Source organism: Bombus pascuorum, chromosome 14, assembly GCF_905332965.1.
Source record: "Bombus pascuorum chromosome 14, iyBomPasc1.1, whole genome shotgun sequence".
In the NCBI taxonomy this organism is placed as follows: domain Eukaryota; kingdom Metazoa; phylum Arthropoda; class Insecta; order Hymenoptera; family Apidae; genus Bombus; species Bombus pascuorum.
Window position 1 is genome coordinate 5085109 of NC_083501.1, and position 21851 is coordinate 5106959.

General features: G+C 30.4%; 4 protein-coding genes and 1 long non-coding RNA gene across 11 annotated transcripts; 2 read left to right on the top strand and 3 right to left on the bottom strand.

Annotated features, from left to right (window-relative positions):
• Positions 1 to 22: 22 nt before the first annotated feature.
• On the bottom strand, positions 23 to 8737 carry LOC132914088 (uncharacterized). 4 transcript variants are annotated; one of them, XR_009659513.1, is made up of 5 exons: positions 8340 to 8621; positions 5631 to 8099; positions 3908 to 4084; positions 861 to 1031; positions 23 to 749 (listed from the first exon to the last, which is right to left on the bottom strand). It is a non-coding gene; the product is annotated as an uncharacterized LOC132914088 (long non-coding RNA). The 4 variants fall into 4 exon arrangements; XR_009659511.1 differs by having other exon boundaries at positions 23 to 1031; positions 5631 to 5808; positions 7087 to 8099; positions 8340 to 8617; XR_009659514.1 differs by lacking the exon at positions 8340 to 8621 and adding an exon at positions 8677 to 8737 and having other exon boundaries at positions 23 to 1031.
• Positions 2304 to 5906, top strand: LOC132914084 (uncharacterized). The gene is made up of 5 exons (XM_060972904.1): positions 2304 to 3255; positions 3799 to 4138; positions 4480 to 4836; positions 5077 to 5259; positions 5400 to 5906. The coding sequence occupies exons 2-5, from the start codon at positions 3800 to 3802 to the stop codon at positions 5769 to 5771; spliced, it is 1251 nt and encodes a 416-aa protein (XP_060828887.1). The 5' UTR covers positions 2304 to 3255; position 3799; the 3' UTR covers positions 5772 to 5906.
• Positions 8738 to 12031: 3294 nt separating the features above from the next.
• On the bottom strand, positions 12032 to 15948 carry LOC132914082 (phenylalanine--tRNA ligase alpha subunit). Of its 4 annotated transcripts, none has more exons than XM_060972897.1 (8): positions 15695 to 15948; positions 15125 to 15465; positions 14818 to 15039; positions 14618 to 14733; positions 14359 to 14543; positions 13934 to 14295; positions 13752 to 13853; positions 12032 to 13502 (listed from the first exon to the last, which is right to left on the bottom strand). In XM_060972897.1, exons 1-8 carry the CDS (start codon positions 15833 to 15835, stop codon positions 12878 to 12880), a joined length of 2094 nt encoding a protein of 697 aa, XP_060828880.1. In that variant the 5' UTR covers positions 15836 to 15948; the 3' UTR covers positions 12032 to 12877. The 4 variants fall into 4 exon arrangements, with proteins under 4 accessions (XP_060828880.1, XP_060828881.1, XP_060828882.1 ...); XM_060972898.1 differs by having other exon boundaries at positions 13360 to 13668; XM_060972899.1 differs by having other exon boundaries at positions 13389 to 13502; positions 13717 to 13853; positions 15695 to 15947.
• A 307-nt stretch (positions 15949 to 16255) lies between these two features.
• On the bottom strand, positions 16256 to 17178 carry LOC132914086 (small ribosomal subunit protein uS19). The gene is made up of 3 exons (XM_060972906.1): positions 17057 to 17178; positions 16780 to 16865; positions 16256 to 16647 (listed from the first exon to the last, which is right to left on the bottom strand). Exons 1-3 carry the CDS (start codon positions 17063 to 17065, stop codon positions 16299 to 16301), a joined length of 444 nt encoding a protein of 147 aa, XP_060828889.1. The 5' UTR covers positions 17066 to 17178; the 3' UTR covers positions 16256 to 16298.
• Positions 17179 to 17766: 588 nt separating this feature from the next.
• Positions 17767 to 21798, top strand: LOC132914106 (CTP synthase). The gene is made up of 11 exons (XM_060972937.1): positions 17767 to 18126; positions 18664 to 18834; positions 18911 to 18996; positions 19078 to 19209; positions 19464 to 19628; positions 19710 to 19997; positions 20138 to 20226; positions 20308 to 20606; positions 20691 to 20798; positions 20886 to 21098; positions 21172 to 21798. Exons 1-11 carry the CDS (start codon positions 17961 to 17963, stop codon positions 21222 to 21224), a joined length of 1770 nt encoding a protein of 589 aa, XP_060828920.1. The 5' UTR covers positions 17767 to 17960; the 3' UTR covers positions 21225 to 21798.
• Positions 21799 to 21851: the final 53 nt, after the last annotated feature.

Below are 21851 nucleotides of genomic sequence, written 5' to 3' on the forward strand. Positions count from 1 at the left end.
AGATAAAATATAATATATTTTTCATGACCCATTTTATGTACACATTTTTTAAAGAATAACTGACTAAAGAAATATGCTCAAGTAATGTAATGGGATGTTGACATTGACTTGCAGTTGCTCTCTTGTAAAACGTCATAAATGACGTGAGATAAATGGATTCGGTTCCGTTTTAACTTCGTATCTCCATAATTACTTCTTTCTGTTTCCTTTTAAGTATTTATCGTGTCAACTACTTCATCTAAAGCAACAGCAATTTGTTTACAAGTACAAATGATTTATTATTATTGCTTCGGTCTTCATTTTTTCTGTCACCTTAAAACCAAATTTATGCCTGTCGTCAATTTTTATAAATAAATTACGTAGGTAATTTTAAATTTATCATAGTTCTTTAAGTTGCAATCAGAACAATTATAAAGATCATAATAATTCCATATTAAAACTAAAATTAGAGGTTAGAACTACAATTGAGTTGTTACAAAATAACGTAAATGAATGAATTAGAATTAGAATTAAATGAAAAATAAATCCACATTAAATTACAATTAGATCAAAGTTAGAATCAGATTTGCATACGATTAAATTTTCTTGAGCTAATTGTGAGAAGTATCAGGTTTTATAGACTTTTTTCTTAAGCACGAATATGTATCAGTAACCTGACTCGAGCAATTTGTATTATTTCTTCATCTTCCGATGCATATCGTACATAAGGGGTCACACAGTACTTCTTTCGCTGAAAACATCATCTCTATCTGTAAGAAGAGTATTTTTTTAGGTAATTACTGGGTATAAAGAGATTTATCGCGCATATTAAGGTATATGTAATAAACGAATAAAAGCGAGATAGGGTACGAACGAATTACCGGTTTAGGGTATACATAAAGTTGCGCAACATTTTCATCTGGATCGAGAGCATGAAAATATCGATCGTTATTCCTTTGATCAACGCCCGACCTTGGTACACATACATACATAGATATTGAGCAAGGCTGAAATGATCACTTGACGACCGGACTTAAGGACCAGGATCTCTTCTGTTAAGGGAAGATAATAGCACAATTTAACGATTGTGTAAATATTTAAATTTTGAAATCGAAAATCACGAGTTAAATGAGTCGCAATCAATATTTATGATGTACAATTATCCCTCACAACTTCTATCCACGTAAAGTCTGAAACGAAGTTAACATGATTTACCATATGATTACAGAACAATAATTAATCAGTCGTCATGTGATCAATTCGCAACAGCAACGTGATTTTTTTTGAGCAATCATTGAGCTTGCAATGAGTTTGGTAATTCGAAATCGAACTACGTTATTTATTAAACGATGATTGCCGATTTGATTATAATTTTCAATATTGTTGCATCATTCGAATTAGCATTGCAAGATGTTATTAATAAATAACTGAATTTGTATTCGTGCAATTTTGTTCATGACATTTTACCAATCTTGGTACTGCAAAAAGAATGCTTGTAGTAGTATGAAACGGAACAAGAGATTTAAGGTTACAGTAATAATATAGGAAGCGAAATTAAAGATAAAATCCAGCGAGAATGAAGAATGAATTAACATGTCCACGACCTTTCTAGATTCCAATCTGGTTTTGAATCGTTTTGTCTTTCATTTCCAGAGCAGTCCTATAGGAAAGTAAATATATATAAGCATGACGTAAGTTGCTCTAAAATTGTCAATAAAAAATAAGCATGTTGTTGAGAAAACAAAATAAGAGAAGATTACCTTGATACCTTTACAGAAAAAAATGATTATGGTAAAGTCATAATAGAAGCCTTTACGCACTTTTTACGCGTTCTTTTGGCATTTAAAATTGCTTTAATTTTCAACGCAAAACATTTTTTTTTGTAACATCTTTATAACTTTTGTCTAAGATTATAGCTTACTATGGTTTGTTAATGTAGAATTAATTTAGGATTAAGATTAAGACCATATTTTGATAGAATCTATATCTGTACGCATATTGCTTACACATCAATTTTTTCAAAAATCTTTTGAATGAAATAAAATAATTTACAAAAACAATATGAATTTTTTATTTTCCATGCAATAACCTTGATTATAATGATTTTAATTTCAATCTAAATTAATCCTAAGCTAACAAACCTCAGTAAATTACAATCTTAGATTTGTGTCTTAATCTTCAAAATATTCTATTATTGGAAATAGTAACTATTCAATATTTATCGTCTTGTTAAGTGTACGTGGAATAATAAAATTTCGTGTGATCAGTTCAGGAAACGTTCTTTTCACTTTTTTTAGAAGAAGCTCGCGTAAGTTAGCGTCAACATTTCGTGAGTGATGAATTTTACACGGGCCCACACGCACATGGGACGAATAACAATCGAATTGTAAAGGCGCATCGACCTAGTTGAATTCTCTGTTTTCACTTTCGAATACCTATAATCCTTTGGCATTCAAAATTGCTCCACTTTATTCATTAATCTTCGATCACTGCTTTTAAACGAGTACGTTGATGACAAATTTTTTTTTTCAATTATATTTTATACGATAAATTCATTTCTCAAACGTACAAATAAAAATTCTTGTGATCAAAGTGGCTAATATCCCTATAGAAAAAAGAAATATATAAATAAAAGTAATTAAAGAAAAAGAAATTTTCACGTTCATAGATATTATTCAATTCATACTATACAAATATTCAGATAAATTATTATTTAAATGAGTATCTTAATATTCTTCATTAATTATAAAAAACTCAAATTATGACAAAACCAAATTTTGTATAGTTACAAACTTACCAGATTGATTTATGCTACATACTTCTATCATCTAGAAAATTACCACGTTGTATACATTAAACTATTTTTACAAATCCTTAGCCAAGAAGTAATCTTTCTCAACAATTAACTACATGAAGTCAATCAAGAGCAACGAATTTTCAGAATAATTAAGTGCTCTTAATGACCAATATGATATTGCGAAATGGTGAAATTAACGATCGTGTCATAGGGACAGGGTGATGCATAACTGTCAGTTCCTATGAGGGAGCAGGTTTCTCGAAGATTGAACACGTGGAGGAGTAAAGTAGATCGACCCAGTTTTGGTCAACTTTGAGCCTTTGTTCGTATGGGAGGGGTAAGGCAATGATGGTTTTGTGAGAAGGGGTCCCCTTTACGACCACGTCCATATAAGCAACGTCTGCTGCCACAGATGGGACAGTCTTGCACCTTACACCCCTTCGCTTATTCGCACGCCGTTTCATTTTTGGGCGATCAAGGTAACTTTGTCTTTCTGAGTTGGTCTGAACACTTCTTAATTTCACACTTCTAGTGCTTTTAGACGATTATTTCAATTACTAATCGATACTACTACCTTCATCACCATATTCCCTTTTCTATAATTAATTTTCTTATAAATATCTTAAATAATTATATTCCTATTTTAAAAACTTTGAAAATTTTTGGAGAGAATTCAAAACATTATTTCGAATATATCTATGGTTCAGATTTGAAATTTTTTAATATTCCAATATTTCTTATTGGCGATTACTAAACTGCCCAACTTTTTAATAATAAAAAATGCTAAAAAATAGAATGTTAAAAAATGTTCAAACTACTTATCATATCAATCCAGAATGAAGCTTGGAATTTTCTTTAAAAATTGTCATCTTCACTTTTCAATCTTTTTAAGATAACTAGTTATAGAAAAACGTTTAATACACTCTATACAATTGTGAATTTTCTAGCAACTGTCCACTAATAAAAAATATTAGGAAATTTCATAATTAGTATTTCATAGTTAATTTACTACGTCATTCCAGGATGAAGTTTGGAGTTCTCTTCACAGTGGCAGCCGCCCTGTTGCAGGGTAGCTATAGTAGTTTTGTATCCATTAGGATGCCTTACTTGAATCCAGCAGGGGTAACTTACATAAATAATATCGGACAAGAGGCACAGCTTGCATATAGTGTTCCCGCTAAAGTTGAAGCCGAACACATTGGATATGCCGCTGCCCAAGTGCCAGCAGTGGCTGCTGTACCATACGTCAAACACGTGCCAACTGTCTCTCATGTGCCAGTCACGAAAATTGAGGCACAACCTGCTCTCCTGGAAAAACAATTAGACGTCGTTAAACCGGCTGTTTCTACTCGAAAATTCGAAGTAAGTGATTGTTAATTTGACAAATTGCCTCCTTTCCTGTTAAACGCTCTACCTGTTCGTTGTTTTCTATTTTTTCTTCTCACTTCATATTTAAATTCAGACTTTTTAATACTTTGTTTTACTTGTAAGAATTATCTTTAGATCCTTCATTTTTCTTTTCATTTTAAAAGTAATGAAATTATCGTTATAAATTATAATATATTATTTATAAATTTTATATTCTATATTAACTCTTTTGTGGGTACCCATTTCTATATTTCCTTTTACAATTTTTCAAAAGGAAAGAAGCCAATAAAAGAGTAAAATTTCATTTTAAACGTTAAATAATGTTTATGAATTAGGTACGCCGCCCAGCAATCCAGAAGCAATTCTTCGACATTGAAGAACGCGTAGTCGTTCGTCCAGCTGGTTCAGCAGTAGTCGAGCTTGATCAACCGACCTCCAAGACTCAGAAAGGACCAGCTGTGATTCAACCTCTGTTCCAACACTTCTCAGGTCTCCAAGCATCTCCATCTCTTCCTTCTCTTCCATCTCTTCCATCTCTGCCATCTCTGCCATCGCTGCCATCTCTGCCATCTCTGCCATCTCTACCATCTTTGTCATCTCCTGTAGAATCTTCTACTCCATCCTCCTCCGGCGATGACGAAACTGTTGTGGTTGAAAATCCTGACTTCCGCAGACTCGGTCCTCAAAGCCAGGTATGATTAGAAATTGAACTAGAAGCTCTAATTTTCAGTAATTCGAGTAAACCAACGAAAGCCGACTTGAGATCAAATCACTTTTTGGAATGTGCTACAAATTCATAATCAACTAATATTCGTAGTAATCAATTTTTGCAGTTTTGAATATGAAACCGAAGCTTCCTCCTTATTTTCGCAAACCTTGCAATTACTATTATTTCCTTATACTTTAAGAATTAACGATTGCTTTTATTCTAGGCTGGTGCACCTACAGCTCAAACAAGAACTAACTTGAACGGTGGTGCACAATCGAACGAACCATTCGTTGCACATGATCCTTCACCAAGCGTTGTGGTTAGCCCCAAATCTTCCCCTGAAGAGGACAAGGAGAACCAGAATAGACTGATTGACTTGCTCACTGCCCGTGGTAACGTTGCTGAGGTAATTTCATAAGAACTATTAATACTATAATTACTGACGATTGAAAGATGAATCATCTAATATATGCGATGAATCAACTAATATATTTGCTTTTTAGATTTCTATATTTCTATTTCTAGATAAGCATTATATTTTTATAGGTTGGCTTTGGCCGCTATTCCTCCCTCTCCCAATCCGCAGCCGGTGACGCTGGCCAGGTTCGGGGACGTGTAATCTCTGCTACTCCAGCTCCGGAATACGCAGAACCAGCTGACGAACGCGTCTCTACGCGACGTGTTGTTGTCAGCAGACCGATTGAAACTCTCCAAGAAGTGAATGTCGTGGAACCAGCGACTAAAATCGAGAGAGTGTCCGTCCAACAGCCAACTTACATAAAAACAGCGCGCCTCGATCATGTTCAGGTTCACAGCTCTGTACCGGTGGTCGGAAAAGCTTTTGCACCAACGATTGCCCATGCTGCTGTTCCGGTTTATCAGAAAACCATCTCGCCAGCTTATGAATATTACCATTGAATCGCTTGACAACTTGTGATCTTAGTTCCCTAACGTTCTAAAACAGGATTCAATGTTAAAAATAGTGTACGAGTAATATTGAATATTTTAATACTACATAATATATTGGATTTTTACATGCAGATGATTAGGTAATTATATTGAAAGAGTTGAACTTGATTTTAACTGGTAATCAATTTACATTAAATTACTATTATTTGTAATATAATCAAATAATTATATGTGGGTGGTAATAACTAAAATTGTATGTAGAATCATATTGATTTTTTAAATCAAAATGAAACTTGTGTTTTATCTTATGTATGTAATTGCAAGTGAAATTGTATTGGGTTTTTAAAATGAAATAATTTTTTGTATCGCTTGTGAAATTATGTAAGTTGTATCCTGTGAACAGATGGAAACTTGTGTACCTTGTATTTCTGTTTTGTACGTATTTTAAAAGATGTTTATATAAAAGACGGAAGTGACATGCGATTGTTTTATTTGTCACGAAACCTGTTATTTAAAGCACATGAAAGTTTCGAGAATAAAACTTCTTTTGTTTGTCTGTGAATATAGAGTTTAAGAATCAATATGTTGAAATTTCAGTTAAAAGATATTCGAATAATAGGAATTACTTTTTAAGAAATAAATTTGACAAATGAAGCTTTTAATTAGTAGCAATCTTCACAACGATCTCTGAAACTTATGTGTTAGTTACATAAATTTAGAGAAGAAATTTTATAGATCTTTTTCAAAACTTAAAAGAGATAAAAATTATTAGATATAATTAAATTTAGAAACTGACAACTTTTTATATTCTCACATAAGATAACTAACACCTAACTTAGAAGCTCAAAGAAACTTTAAATATAAAATTGATTAAGCTTTGTTTTACTTTAATAAAGAAATATCAAATCAAATTTCGAATATTATATTCCACGTTCCAACACAAGATACAATTAGTAATTACTTCAAAGAAAATTAAAGAAACTTAAATTTTGATAAACTTAATTATACAATAAGATTAAATTAAAGATTTAATTATGAAAATTAATGTAAAAATTTAAGTTATCTAATTAAGTAAATGGTAAATGTATAAGTAAAACACGATGCTAGGTCAAGGAATTACATGTACATGCGTTCAATGCATTTCATCGAACGCCATAAAATGTTTTTATGACCCAATTCATGCATTTCTTATGTGATCTCGTGAAAGAGAATATCTCTGTAATTAATTGTAATATGCTGAAAAGGAAGGTCTCTCGTATACTTACATAACTTCCTTTCGCTGGTAGAACTTTTATTTCCCGCCTTTCATCTGTCAATGACTTACATGTATGCATTATTCAGAATAAGCTGAAAAACGGCGACTTCCTATAGCAGGCAAGTCTGTTCCGACAAGGGTAACCACTGCCTCTGGTTATTGCTTATAAGGACGTAACATTGACCTAAATACCATTATACATATATCCGTTCCCCTGCCTCTTTTAAATATCTTAAATAAAAAGATAAAATCATTATTCGATAGATGTACCAGGATGTCTCTAATTAAAGCTACTATTAATAAAAGCATAATATTTGTTCCTCGAGAACGTGTACACATATGGTATTTCTATAATTTTCGACCTGGTTAAAGAGCTACTTGTTCGGAGTATCACTCAATAGGAATCATTATTATTTCTTTAAGCATAATTTATTTTAGTATATTTGTATGCAATCATAATGTCTCACACACGCATCCATTCTTTTGCTCCTGTTATAAATAATGTATACTATAGTTTCTGTTCAATAAAGTTATTCTAAAAAATATACCGATAGATATTTGAAAAATTTGCAGGGATATATCCAATTAATGTTATGAATTTTATTATATTAAAAATTAAGACAATTTAGTATCCAAGGAATCAAATGATTCGGAAAGAACTTATTTGCATGAAAGTCGAACGTGACTAAAGAAAGCGTAGTTACATGGTCATTGCAGGAGGAAAGCAAAGAAGCTTGGAATTGCGAATGGTGCACAGGCTCGTAATAGCGTAGCTCACGAGTTTTAACCCGGACTCCACTGTCGTCGAACAGAGACAGTGACTATATATATATGCGTAATGCATAAACCGGAAAACTGCGCTGCTCGAAAAAATCCATAAGAACCTACGTGGGCGGTTGAAACTGCAGCAAACCGGCACAGTAACAGTTTAGTGAACCCTCGTTGAATTGTAGACGTTCTATTAACAAATATAGAACAGTTTGATATTCAATATAAACTTCTTTAGAAATTCTAATTGAGATCTTCTAATTGAGATTTCTCCAAATCAGTTTCGATTTTTATTAAAATTATATTTTTAATTTCTGTAAAAAAAGATGAAAAGCTTCAATTTAATTTCCGAATTCTGTATTTACATATCTATTTTTGATTATACGAGTATACCATATTTAATTGTTTGATAATCTGCTACTAGTTAAATGTAGTATAATATGGTTCCTTAAATGGTGCAATAATGACCATAGTTAAGTAATCATAAAACGCGTGGAAATTCCGATCACAACGTGAAATCGATATTTCTAGGCACGTAGGAGCATTACACCCACCAAATCTCACGGTACACATCGATTTGAACCAGAGGATCGTTTTTATAATAGGCGCTTAACAAATTCACTGTGCGTAGATCGATGAATCGGTCATGCCTATTGAATTATTCTCCCAAACAAAGTGAAAACTGAAAGGACAGTTTCGGAATAGCCATCCAAAGTAATTCACCGGACTTTTGTGTTTTACTGGTTTGTAACGATCCATAATACAAATTACAAAGTCGCTGTCGATGAATTCTTAACTACTTTCTAATCAACAACGACTGTAACCGGAATTTTTTTTATGAAAGAATAAATAACTTTGGAACTACTGGATTAAATAAGTTACTTAACTTACTTGTACCACGAGATATCGCATGATGAACAGAGATATACAAAATATCCCCAGGGAGCAGTACTCACTGTAACATATAACAGGTAAAACAATTTTCCACCAAGATTCTGTATCTTTGATTATATTTTAAAAATACAAATTTAGATGAACATCCGCAGTCCAACTACAATAAATACAATAATGTACGAATACCTTTTGTAGCCACTGTGATAATATTTTCCTTCGCCTTACTTAGCTAGCAATTGGATCTCTCGAATGTCGCGTGACCCGAAACACGCCAACGAAAAAAATCTACCGGATAGAGTCTATCGCGTATCCAGTGTCTAATATCGTGGTCTCCGTCACTGAGGAGCGAAGCAAAGCGAATAAAGCGCACGAGAATGAGGAAGGTCGCGAATAAACGGCGGCGAGTGGTGATCAGTCAGCTCGAAGGGATCCTCACCCTTGAAACGCCTCAAAGAGGAAACGAATGACCTCGTCGGGGACATAAGCTCGACAGAACGAACCAGAATACGGATAATGACCAAGAAAACGTTCACGGTAACCTTAGCAAGCTGTATTGAAGTGGCGGCTACTATATAAGTAACACTGTAACGGATCTTGTATTCAGTTAGACACGCGCGAGAGAAATAACTAGATCTTGTGGATTCAGTATTGTATTCGTAAGGTGAGTGGATTTGCGCAGAAAGTCGTGGAGCACGAGATCTGACTGAAATATATACATAAAGGATGCAAATAGACGTTATGGAGGATAAAGATATTCAACGTAGTTTCTGACACGCGAATCAGTGGTTCGACACATCCTTCGTCCATAATAAGAATTGTGTGCACAGCTCAAAATTTACGAGAATAACTCTGTTACAGTTTTCGTGTTTAGTATTTATAATAGTGTCGCAGCAGTTGGCTATTACTACCTTCGCCAGTTTTTGAAATTGGTTTCTTGGACTGATGATGAGTTTTTGGTGTATAATGGCGAGTGTATAAATGAAACATGATAACTGCCAAAACCATAAATTGTATTATGAAAAATGTTATTTCTACTTTTTTCTAAAATCATAGTTTATGTCCTACATTATAGAAAAAAATAGAAATAAAACTTTTAAAATCTTTTCAACATTTTAAATCCCAAGTTAAATTATATATTAATTCTACATTATGTAGGATTTAAGTGTATCATAACGAACAAATTTCTTGTATTTTGAAACATTCTGGATATAGAGTGGCTTTCACATTTTTATTTCAAGTAATAATTATAAACTAAAATAAACTAAATTTTTATTGTAAGAACTTTCTCTTACTTATGTGTTCATTGCTGTATGTAAAATAAACAAATGTGTCAAATATCTGTATCTCATTCGCACTCAACAGAGAAGATAATATTAATAATAATATTAATAGATAATATACCTTCCTTGATAGTTGGTCAGATAATCTCTCGACTCGTGATTATTTAACTATTATATGATTCCTTGTATGCAAACGTGAAAAAATGTATCTTTTTAATAAAATTTTGAATATTGTACTAGCGTACATACAGGATAGATGCATACATAAGCTTTGAATTAGAATGGTGTCTCAGCCAACATGAATTCCGTTCAAACTTTTTATTACTCTGTGAAAGATACAAACTTCTTATTCTCACAAATCTTTGTGCAATTTTTTTGTTCGATAAAAAGATAATTTTATACAATATGTAGCTTGTAGTTAAAAAACATAGTTTTAAGAAAAAAATAATTAAAACAATTATTTAAAAAATTATTAAAAATACTAACTTCAAAATTTATAAAAAATTGAACAAATTAAAATATGAAAAAAACTACAGACTACATTGTAGGATAATTTTATAAGAAACAATGTACCGAAATTTGAAATTTATCGGGCAATCGATTTTTAAAGTCTGCTCAATATCAAGTCAAAAAATATAGTTTAAAAAAAGCACTCAAATTTTGAAGGTATTTTTTAACAAATTCTTCACAAGTTAATATGAACAATATAAATACCTTCAACCACTCAATATGAATTTCAAAAGCTCGTTTCGCTACAATATTTCATACATATGAAATTAAAAAAAAATATGAGAAAGTCTTTCCAATTTTCTGAATCAAATAAGTTACGTATTACCTTAAATTAGTTGGAGTTTATTCTTTTCCAGAATTTTAGGTAAATATGAACGTAATAATCTTGCTTATGGCCGTGATAGGATTATGCGTGGCCGCTCCACAATACTACATTCCCTCGGAATTCGTGTATCAACATCCGGCAAATGTATTGAATTCAGCAATCGAAGATACTTTGCCAAACGAATTACGAAATAATTTTTACAAAAACCCACGAATCGCTGCCCGTCTCGCGAAGGAATCATGGTTTTTCAATAAAGAGATGCAGGTAAAAATTTTCCCATTTATCTTAATATATTTCTTCTATAATGTTATGAAAACGTATTTTATGATTTTAAATGTAGCATTGAACGATTTTGAAACGAGGTTGCTAGATTTACTTCTGAAATCTGAGAATGCAGCCTTCTCTACTCTCTCTCTCTCTTATACCGATTTTATCTCCATCTATCACTGACATATCATATTTCGTTACAAATTCGTAACAGGATGTATGTGATACATTGTAGTACGATTAAAAAACTTTTGATCTGTTAATGTATAGAAATCTCTAATTACTTAATCAAATTTCTTTATCAAAAAAATATAATTTGTATTAATGTCAATTCTAAAATTGTCAGTATTTTTCTATCTTTTAAATGCGTACTTTAATTTCAATATTTTCCAAATATCCTATTAGTATTGTCATAGAATATCTATATGTAGTATATTATACAGAGTGACCCACACTTTTATCTGCTTTATAAATAAAAATAAATTTAAAATGTCATATATAATAAAATTCCATTATTAAGAAATTATAACAGAAATATAAAACATGAAAAATGTAATAATATCTAACGAACATTATTGCCAACGTTGAATTTGTAGACCGCGACCAGTCGTCGTCTTGGCTCCTTAGATCACCTAACCTTACACATTTAAATATTTACTTGTTTAGTATGGCATGCTAAAAGAAAGGTTTAGAATATAGAAGTAAAAGTAATAATATAGTATCTATATAAAACAAATTAATAACGAAAACTAATATGGCATATGATGTAATTAGACAATCACAATCAGTAAATACTACATCAATAAAAAGGTGGACAACATTTTGAAATAGAAACATACTCAAATTATTTATGTCACTTTCGATACTTTGGCTATAACTTCTTAATAAAGAATTTATACATTTTTTGTTAAATTTTAGTCTTAATTTTACTTATAGAACATATTAAGGAAATTTGAATGGAAAAGTGTGAGACACTCTACATATAGTAGTATTATTATACATATTATTGCTTATAATAGCACCTCCTACTTTTATTGTAGGTAATCGATCGTGAAACGGATAAAATTCCACGAGAGAAAGTATATAATGTTCTCCACAATGCAGGATTTGTGCGAAAATAAAATTAGAATAATAAAAAATTTGTAATAACTTGTTGAATTCTTTGAACGTCTATAATGTTTCTCTTGTACAGCCATCCATCTAACTTGGAACCCGCGCGCAAGAACTTGAAAAATAACAACACTAGTCATATGTGCACTTATTATTATAATCACACATCTATGAACCACCATCTATGAACTGTTGCTGCAACTAGGGTTATACTGGTTATGAACATAGAGATATAAAGATAGAGTGCATGAGCGAGCTGAAGAAGCTATATAGGAATAGAAAAAGAATACTGCATAGAGACTTCTTGAGTCCTTATGTAATAACGCATAACATTCGTATAGTAAATATTTACATATACACCGATTAATAAATGGCGTCAATATGCATGCCTGATTAGACGAACAAAGAAGACGCCTCAATGCAGCTTTTTCTTTCCATTCTCATCTCGCAGCCACTTACACGATGGCAGAAACAACTACTTAAATATCATTCTCACGATTACTGCAAATATTTAAAACATCAAGACAAATATTTTTTATCGCATCATTTAAGTACCAATCCATTGAAAAATATAAATAAATATGTAACCAAATACATATATGTATAACATATATAGTAACTTAATTTTATAGAAAGCATACCACATATAAAAAATCCAACAATATGTAAATATGTAATAGTATTCTTGCAAAATTTTATTTACATATTATTTCTGTTTGTGTAGTTTACATTTTTCGGGGGATTCTAATAAAATATCTACAATAGATATATTATCTTCACCCATTACGTAACGTGATTTTTTATGAATAATTTGATGCACATTAGTATGTAAGAACTTATGTATTTTTTCTAAGTAATTATCTATTTCATTTGCATACAATGCACCTTTGCTTTCGTAACGTAAAACGTGTGGATAACAGTTTTCGATTAGGCGATTTAGATATCGCGCTACATTTATCTCGCCTATAATTTCGTGCATTCCTGGTAACTGCAATATGGGATCAATACCAATTTCTTTCCAGATTATTGTTAAGTGTATGTCAGTAGTTTGCTTTGCATTTCGATACTCTGAACAAAAAGTTAATAACTGATTTGGAAAATGTTGCACACTGGAATGTACATGAGAGGTCACAAAAATGTTGACATAAGATTTTACGTGACGAAAGAACAATTCTATAAACTTGATCGGATGTTCTGGATCACAAAATATGACGAGCCTTTGCTTCTCGAATTTTTCTGCACATTTAACTGCACACGATTTATTTTCATGTTTGTTTAATTCTTGTTTCTTATCTTCGGGCTTCTTTGTTTGAGAAGAATTTTGACTAGTCCTGTCAGAAGGTTATTGTATTTATCTTATTTATTCGCTTATTTAATAAATAAAATTTTGTACATTGAATTAAAACAACAATATATAAGTACAAAAAATTTGAATAAATTACATCCCCATATTTCATAGTTTTAATGGAGGAGATGATTTGTAACAGAAATTAAGTTCTATCATAAAATCAAATGCATTTTAATTCCAATATTGTAATTACTTACATAAATACCTTAATAATGATTAGAAAGATATTTACTTGTTTAAGCGACAAATAGGATTGTTATAAACCATTTCCAAGTCCACTTTTGGTCCAACTAAATCTCGTATATTGTTTAATCCATACTTAATCATAGTTGGCCTAAAAAACAAATGTATTTATATTTAAAAACAAATTTTATAATATTTTAATAATACAAATACTATTCATGATTCTATTACCTTTCTAAGGACAATCCCCAAGCAATGACATTTACATCATCAGGTAATTCCATTGGTAATAACATTTCAGGTCGAAACATTCCACTATTACCAATTTCTATCCATTTTTTCAAGCCCTCGTGATAACAAAAAATTTCCATACTTGGTTCAGTGTATGGATTGTACGCGGGCTTGAATTTAAGTTGCGTAATATCAAGTTTCTTAAAAAATTCATACAAAATTCCTATTAAATCACCTAATGTGAGATTGTAATCAGCGACTACACCTTCAATTTGATGAAACTCAGCTAGATGTGTGGCATCCAAAGTTTCATTGCGAAATACTCGATCAATACTAAAATACTTCACTGGCTTAAATTCGCCCTGAAAAATTTACATATGAATATTTTTTAAATTAAAAACTTTTTTTATTTTTAATTTAATTACCTGCTGCATAAGCTTATAAAGCATCCGTGCACTAACAGCAGTCGTGTGAGTACGAAGAACATTCTTTTGTGCTTCTTCAATTTTCCAATCGTAACGATAGCCTAAAGACCCATAGTCTCCTTCGCTATGTACTTTCTTTACCTTCTCCATGTAATCCATAGGGAAATTTGTACTATGAGATGGATCTAAAGTAAAAATTTTTAATGTATTATAATCAGTTGAACATACATAATTTAATTAATTCAAAAGAATTATTTACCAGATATGAAAAAGGTATCATGTGCATCTCTTGCTGGATGCTGCTGAGGTTGAAATAATGCGTCAAAATTCCAGAAAGAGCTCTCAACAAAATTATTTGTTGGCATTTCAGTGAATCTATGGAAACAATAAAAGAAATATGAAAATATCTGTTGAATATTATACTACAAAATTTGAAACTTTAATTTCTCTACTGTATACCCCATTTCAAGAAAAATTTTTCTAAATTCGCTTCTAACTTTTAATAGTGGATGCAAATGACCCACTTCAAGCGTAGCACCAAGAGCTTCAAAATTATATGGTTTAAATTTCTTATCTTTCCATGCACCATTTACTAATAAATCAGCAGTCAACTCTGTTTCCTGTTTTTCAATTGTTGTTGTAAAATTTGGACCCTTTTCCAATTGTACAAATTTAATAACTCTGTTAACAAAATAGTTGCTCGTATAATATAATCAATACTTATATATATATTTTTTCTATTAAATTAAATTAATAAAAACCTTACATTTCTTGGATTAATTTTCTCTTCTTATATTCATTTTTAAGGCGGTCAGTTAAACTTGCAAGGGTTTTTAGATCATTTTGTGTAACATCTGTGATAGATGCTACTTTCTTTTTCACAATAGGCTTACCACTGCTTTTATCAATTACTATCCAACCAGCCTGTAACGCTTTGGAAAATCCAACCTTTGCAAAGGGAACTGACTGCATAACTTCAGGTTGAGGCATTCCATCATCAGGAATTGCATTATAAACAGCTGCTTCGTGACTTCCATAGCTCACTACATGTTGACCTTCTGATGTTAATTCCCACTTTTTATCAATAATCTGTTTAGTAGTAATCAACTAGAATGTAAATTACGCTATTATTAATACGCAATTAATATCAGTTTGATAAAAAAGAATTTAATAAACATAAATAAACATTTTAAGGTTATGATGAAATTTAAATTTATATTAGAAAATTTATTGCACTTATTCGTTTTTAGACTATAAAAAGCGTGGAAAATAATTTTTGGTAAACTTTGTTAAAGTTATTATAATGATTACGAACAATTTGCGGTAATTAACTTACTTCACCAAGTGCCTCAAGGCTTTTAATGGCACCAATAATTTTTTGATGATTTTCTTTAAAAACTTCAGCCAAATGCAGCGAATTTATTTCTCCGTGCTTATCTAAATAATCCAATATTTGGTCAGTCAATTGTTTTGCCATATTTGAAATGACAGTGGATTTCACTTAGCATTAAAACAGCCGGCAAGCATCCACGTGAATCATACGTGGATAATAACATAACATCAACACATTTAATATGACAGATAATTTTAAGACAAACGTCATTAAATTTCGATATTATGCATTATAATTTATTTTAATCCCTATATAATATCCAAAATTTATAATCCAAGATTTACTTTATACTTGGATAAAAAGTAAAACTTAAAAATTTACTAAGTATATATTTTTTAATGTTTCTTACTTAAACAAAATTCGGTTTTAATTCTATGTACATATAAAAAATGTCATTTTATATTATATATATATTTACGATATATTTTAGATTCAATAATTTTAAAGTATTCAGTAACTTATATTACATTATTTGGGTATTTATAAGGTATTTCAGAAAAATAATTGTATTAATTTTTATACATTTTATTCAAATGAAAAACATAAATTATTTTAGTGGAATAAATCTTGAAGAGTGGGTAGCACCAATACCTGGTCTACCATGCTTTACAGGTTTGTAAGTAACAGAGAACTCTCCCAAGTAATGACCTATCATTTCTGGCTTAATTTCAACCTGATTAAACGTTTTGCCATTGTAAACACCAACAATCGAACCAACCATTTCTGGTACTATAATCATGTTACGTAAGTGAGTCTTAACAATTTCTGGCTTTTCATTTGGTGGTGTTTCCTTCTTTGCTTTACGCAGCTTCTTTACCAAAGCCATAGACTTCCTCTTTAAACCATGAGAGAATCGCCTACGAGCACGAGCATGCATCAAAACCATAAGTTGCTCACTGAAACAAATATATATATATTGTATAACATAAAACTTGTATGAAAATTTATCTGAATGTACATTATTCCTTCAATTGATCACTATAACCTAAAAATGATTTGGCTTTTCTAAGACATAAAAAAATACTCACTTTGGCATATCAAGGAGTTGATCGAGATCAACTCCTCGAAAAGTGAACTTTCGGAAAGTCCTCTTTTTCTTTTGAGTTTCTTCTACCTGAAAATCATACAACACACAATTGGTAAGAGGTTATGTTACAAGTAAAAAATATTCATTCTTATACGTCAATATTATTTCTTTCTATTAAAAGAGAAATCAATATCTTATTCTAGAGCATTTACTTATATCTTTCTGTAATAGATGAATAAGATTTTATTGGATATTTTTAACACATTTGTGACACATACCTCAGCCATGTTTTTAGTTATAAGGAGAAAAGACAACAAGAAATGGCGCTGTGCCTTTTACGCGGAAATCGATTCCTCCATTAACTAAATATTACTAGATGGTCCTGTGAATATACTTTTTCTTGTAGGATATAGAAATTACTTTTTCTTTAAAAAACAACATCAATAGTTTGAATTATACTATGAAATATATTAGCCTAATAATATTTTGACACGATTTACCAACTTTCTAAATAATTAAAGTTTCAACTTCAATTATTAGAAAAAGTGAAACAACTTACACAGTTTAATTACTTTAAAGTTTTCTTATTACTAAAACTACTATAAAGGATTAAGCGATGTACAAGGATGTATAAAGCTAGGAAATTATAAACATTAGAAAAATATATTGTTTCAGTTTCTATATAATAATTTTAGAATATTATATATATATATATAAATTTATAAAATTAATTTATAAATATAAATATATAAAATTATTATATATATATTTATATATAATTATATATAATTATATTGTACGTTTAAAAATCCCGCCATAACGCTCCCATCTTTTCAAATACTATAAGTGGCACATAAATCTTGATCGTGAATAGAACTAATAGTACATGTGGGACGGCTTTTTCATTGACTGTCACGCGTTGCTATATGATCATATTTGTATATGTGATACTTTTCACCAATATATGTACTTATCTTTACAATTTTATTAGTTCTATCAGAAATAACCAATCAGATTAGCATTCCTTTGCCTACTCTTCTTATCGCGAACAAACAGTAGGAGTAGGCTGCGTGTTCCCATTGGATCCAGACATCACTCAATGAAATTGAACTACTTTGAATAACAAATGCATATGGAGAAGTTGATGTAAACATTCTCTGTAGAATAGATCGCTTATAAAATATGAAATATATTCTAGTAACCGGTGGTGTGATCAGTGGAGTCGGCAAAGGTGTTATTGCAAGTTCATTTGGTACTATACTTAAACATTGCAATATTCATGTGACATCTATCAAGATAGATCCTTATATAAATATCGATGCCGGCACCTTTTCTCCATACGAACACGGTACGTTATTAAACATTTATTATTTTTTAATATTTTATCTGATTAGAATGATATGTTCAAAAACACTTGTGCGAAAATCTAAAGTTTTATATAGCCATGTGGTGTGAGAAGCCATTTTACACGTTGCTACCGCCAATTTTATAATCACGTGCTATATTTCTAACAGCATTTTTAATTCTAACACAAAATCAAATTTATGCATCTTATTATGTACGAATGCTGCTTCAGATTAATAAGTTATAGCGAATGCAAAAATTGTAAAAGCTTAAATTGTTATTGTACAAACTTGTGACTATGTCTATTTTAATAGAAAAGTTTTATTAATTTTATTATTTGTATATGTAAAGATTGTATTGAATTAAAATGTACTTAAATAAATATGACGTTAATTAATCATCTTCTTCTCAGTGTACAATTAAACTATTATGAAATTTGTTTTCAAGTTTGTTATTATTATCTCTAATTTTTAAAAAAATATATTATTAATTTTATGTTATAGATGTTAGTTTGATTACATGAAAATTGTTTACATTTCAGGAGAAGTATATGTGTTGGATGATGGCGGAGAGGTAGATCTTGATTTAGGAAACTATGAGCGTTTCCTAGATATTACTTTACACAGAGACAATAATATTACAACAGGTAAAATTTATCAACATGTAATATCAAAGGAGAGACATGGCGATTACTTGGGAAAAACAGTTCAAGGCAAGACATTTTTTATAGACACATAAAGTTAATGTATAATTCATATAAATAATAAGTGCTTATTTTTATTCTGTAGTAATACCACACATAACAGATGCCATTCAAGAATGGGTTGAAAGAGTTGCAAAACAATCTGTAACAAAGGATGGTGATAAACCAGATGTAATTTCTTTTGTACAATAACATTTACAAATAAGTGGAAAGAAAAAGATGCTAAATTAATCTACATTGTATTAATTTCAGGTTTGCATTATTGAATTAGGTGGAACCATAGGAGATATTGAAGGAATGCCTTTTGTAGAAGCTTTTAGGCAATTTCAATTTAGAGTAAAAAAAGAAAACTTCTGTTGTGCACATGTATCATTAGTGCCACAAGTATGAAACTCTTTTTATTTAAGTAACTCTGTTTTTTCATCCTAGACCTTGACTTTGAATTCCTGCCAAGTACTAAGCACATGTTTGGCAGTTTATTTTTAATCCTTAGAATTATGTAACTATTATTTGTAAAATTTACAACCAGATATAAATTATGTTTATGCCTGTTTAGAAAGCAAAAATGTATATATAAAGGATACAAATATTACTTTTTCTTTTTTATAAGTTTCTTGAATATTTCTTGTTTCTTCTAGCCAAAATCTACAGGAGAACCAAAAACAAAACCAACTCAATCCAGTGTGAGAGAATTACGTGGTTTGGGTTTGTCTCCAGATCTCATAGTTTGTAGGTCTGAACTACCAATAGGCGATTGTGTGAAAGAAAAAATTTCGAATTTTTGTCATGTTGCTCCTGAACAGGTGATATTCCTTAATCATTTCAATAAAACTTTAAGAAATTTGGCTAAAAGACTAATAGAAATTTTGATGTATTATGATTAGGTGATAACAATACATGATTTGTCATCTATATATCGTGTTCCTTTGTTGATGGAATCTCAAGGTGTTATTGAATTCCTAAATGACAGGTTACAATTAAATATTGGAATGCCACGTCCCCGATATTTTATGCGGAAATGGAGAGATTTGGCGGATCGCACTGATCATTTACGAAAAGAAGTAAACATCGCGTTAGTTGGAAAATATACAAAATTAGAAGACTCCTATGCATCAGTCACAAAAGCATTGCAACATGCTTGTATTCAAGTTGGCTACAAACTCAAGTTAACAGTAAAGTATCCGCTTTTTACTAAATATTAAATTTTATTTATTTTTCATTTATTTTTATTAAAATTAAATATTAATTTGATTTATCAAATATATTGTTATATATAATGATTATTGTCATATCTGTATAACTATAATTTTAGTATATAGAGGCTGATAATTTAGAACACAATACAAAAGCAATAGATCCTGTACTATACCATGAAGCCTGGCATCAACTTTGTAGAAGCAAGTAAGTTATTTTTCTTTCTATTATTATTTTATAACATTTTGTTTCTTTCAAATTTGTTTATCATAATTGGGTTATATTTAGTGGTGTTATAGTACCAGGTGGATTTGGCAAAAGAGGTATGCTGGGAAAAATGGAAGCATGTGGATGGTGTAGAACAAATGATAAACCTTTTCTTGGTATTTGTTTGGGCTTACAAGTGGCGGTGGTTGAGTTTGCAAGAAATGTTTTAGGCATAAAGGATGCAAATAGTATAGAAATTGATCCAGAAACTGATCATCCCCTCGTTATAGACATGCCTGAATATAATCCAGAACAAATGGGTGGAACCATGAGGCTTGGAAAAAGATGCACTCGATTTACAGAAAATAATTCTCTCATAAGTTAGCAATTTCTTGCTTAAAAATTTGTTATGTAATATAATGTATTTTCATTTTCATAAATATTTTGAATTATTTCATATATAGAGCAGCTGTATGGCAATAAGAATTTTATAGAAGAAAGACATAGGCATCGATATGAAATTAATCCCAAATATATCGATGATTTAGAAGCAGCTGGATTGAAATTCGTAGGTAAATTAACATTCATTTTCTAATTTGTAACTTTAACAAATTTTAATGTTCATTAAACTAATATATATTGCCTTTCTTTTATGTTAGGTCATGATGAGGAAAATTTACGTATGGAAATAGCAGAATTGGAAGGGCATAGTTACTATGTTGCAACGCAATTCCACCCAGAATATTTGTCTAGACCCTTAAAACCTTCACCCCCATTTTTAGGACTAATTTTGGCCAGTGTTGGTAAATTAAAACATTACTTAGCCAAAGGTTGTAAACTGTCACCTCAAGTGATCAGTGATAATGATTCAGGTAATAAGCAATGAATTTTTGTGCTGTAATTTCTGTTATTATAATCTTATTTAAAATTTATCGTTCTTAATAGATACCGAAAATCTAGTTGATGACGATAAAACAACAAATAATGAGCGAGGCTAATATTAATTTGAGTAATTAATAATGAAGTACTATTCAATAATGAAGTACGTTCATATATGTACGTATGTTGATATTACAAAATTTTTTTATTTTAGAACAAAGTTTTAGATACATATTCAAATATATGTATAATAATATACTATATACTTATATTATATAATTGTACTTTTAATCCTCCCTCAATCGTGCTTAGACCTATCTTCGTTCTATGTTCGTAAAATGAATAACTCAAATCATATCTAATTAATTGTTTATTTAAAATGATATGACGATATGTATGACTTGAAATATATTCTTCGGTTAATTTTTAATATACATATGACTCGAAAAAAAGGTAGATTCGTGTTTATATCCGAAGAATTTGTTTTTTCTATTAGTAAGTTTTATATATTTTATGATATAAAGTATTTTTATATTTTATCCATGTATTGACATGATTACCAGTGGTCGCTGAAATGATCGGTTGACGGAGGTTCGGATACGTGTACAATATATACTATGTAATCAAAAGAATCCATAGATAATAATTTATACTAAATAAATGAAAAGCTTAAATATTTGCAAATTTCTGATAGATTAGACTTCTACTATGAACAAGAATTTTCCATAATAAATAATATGAAATTT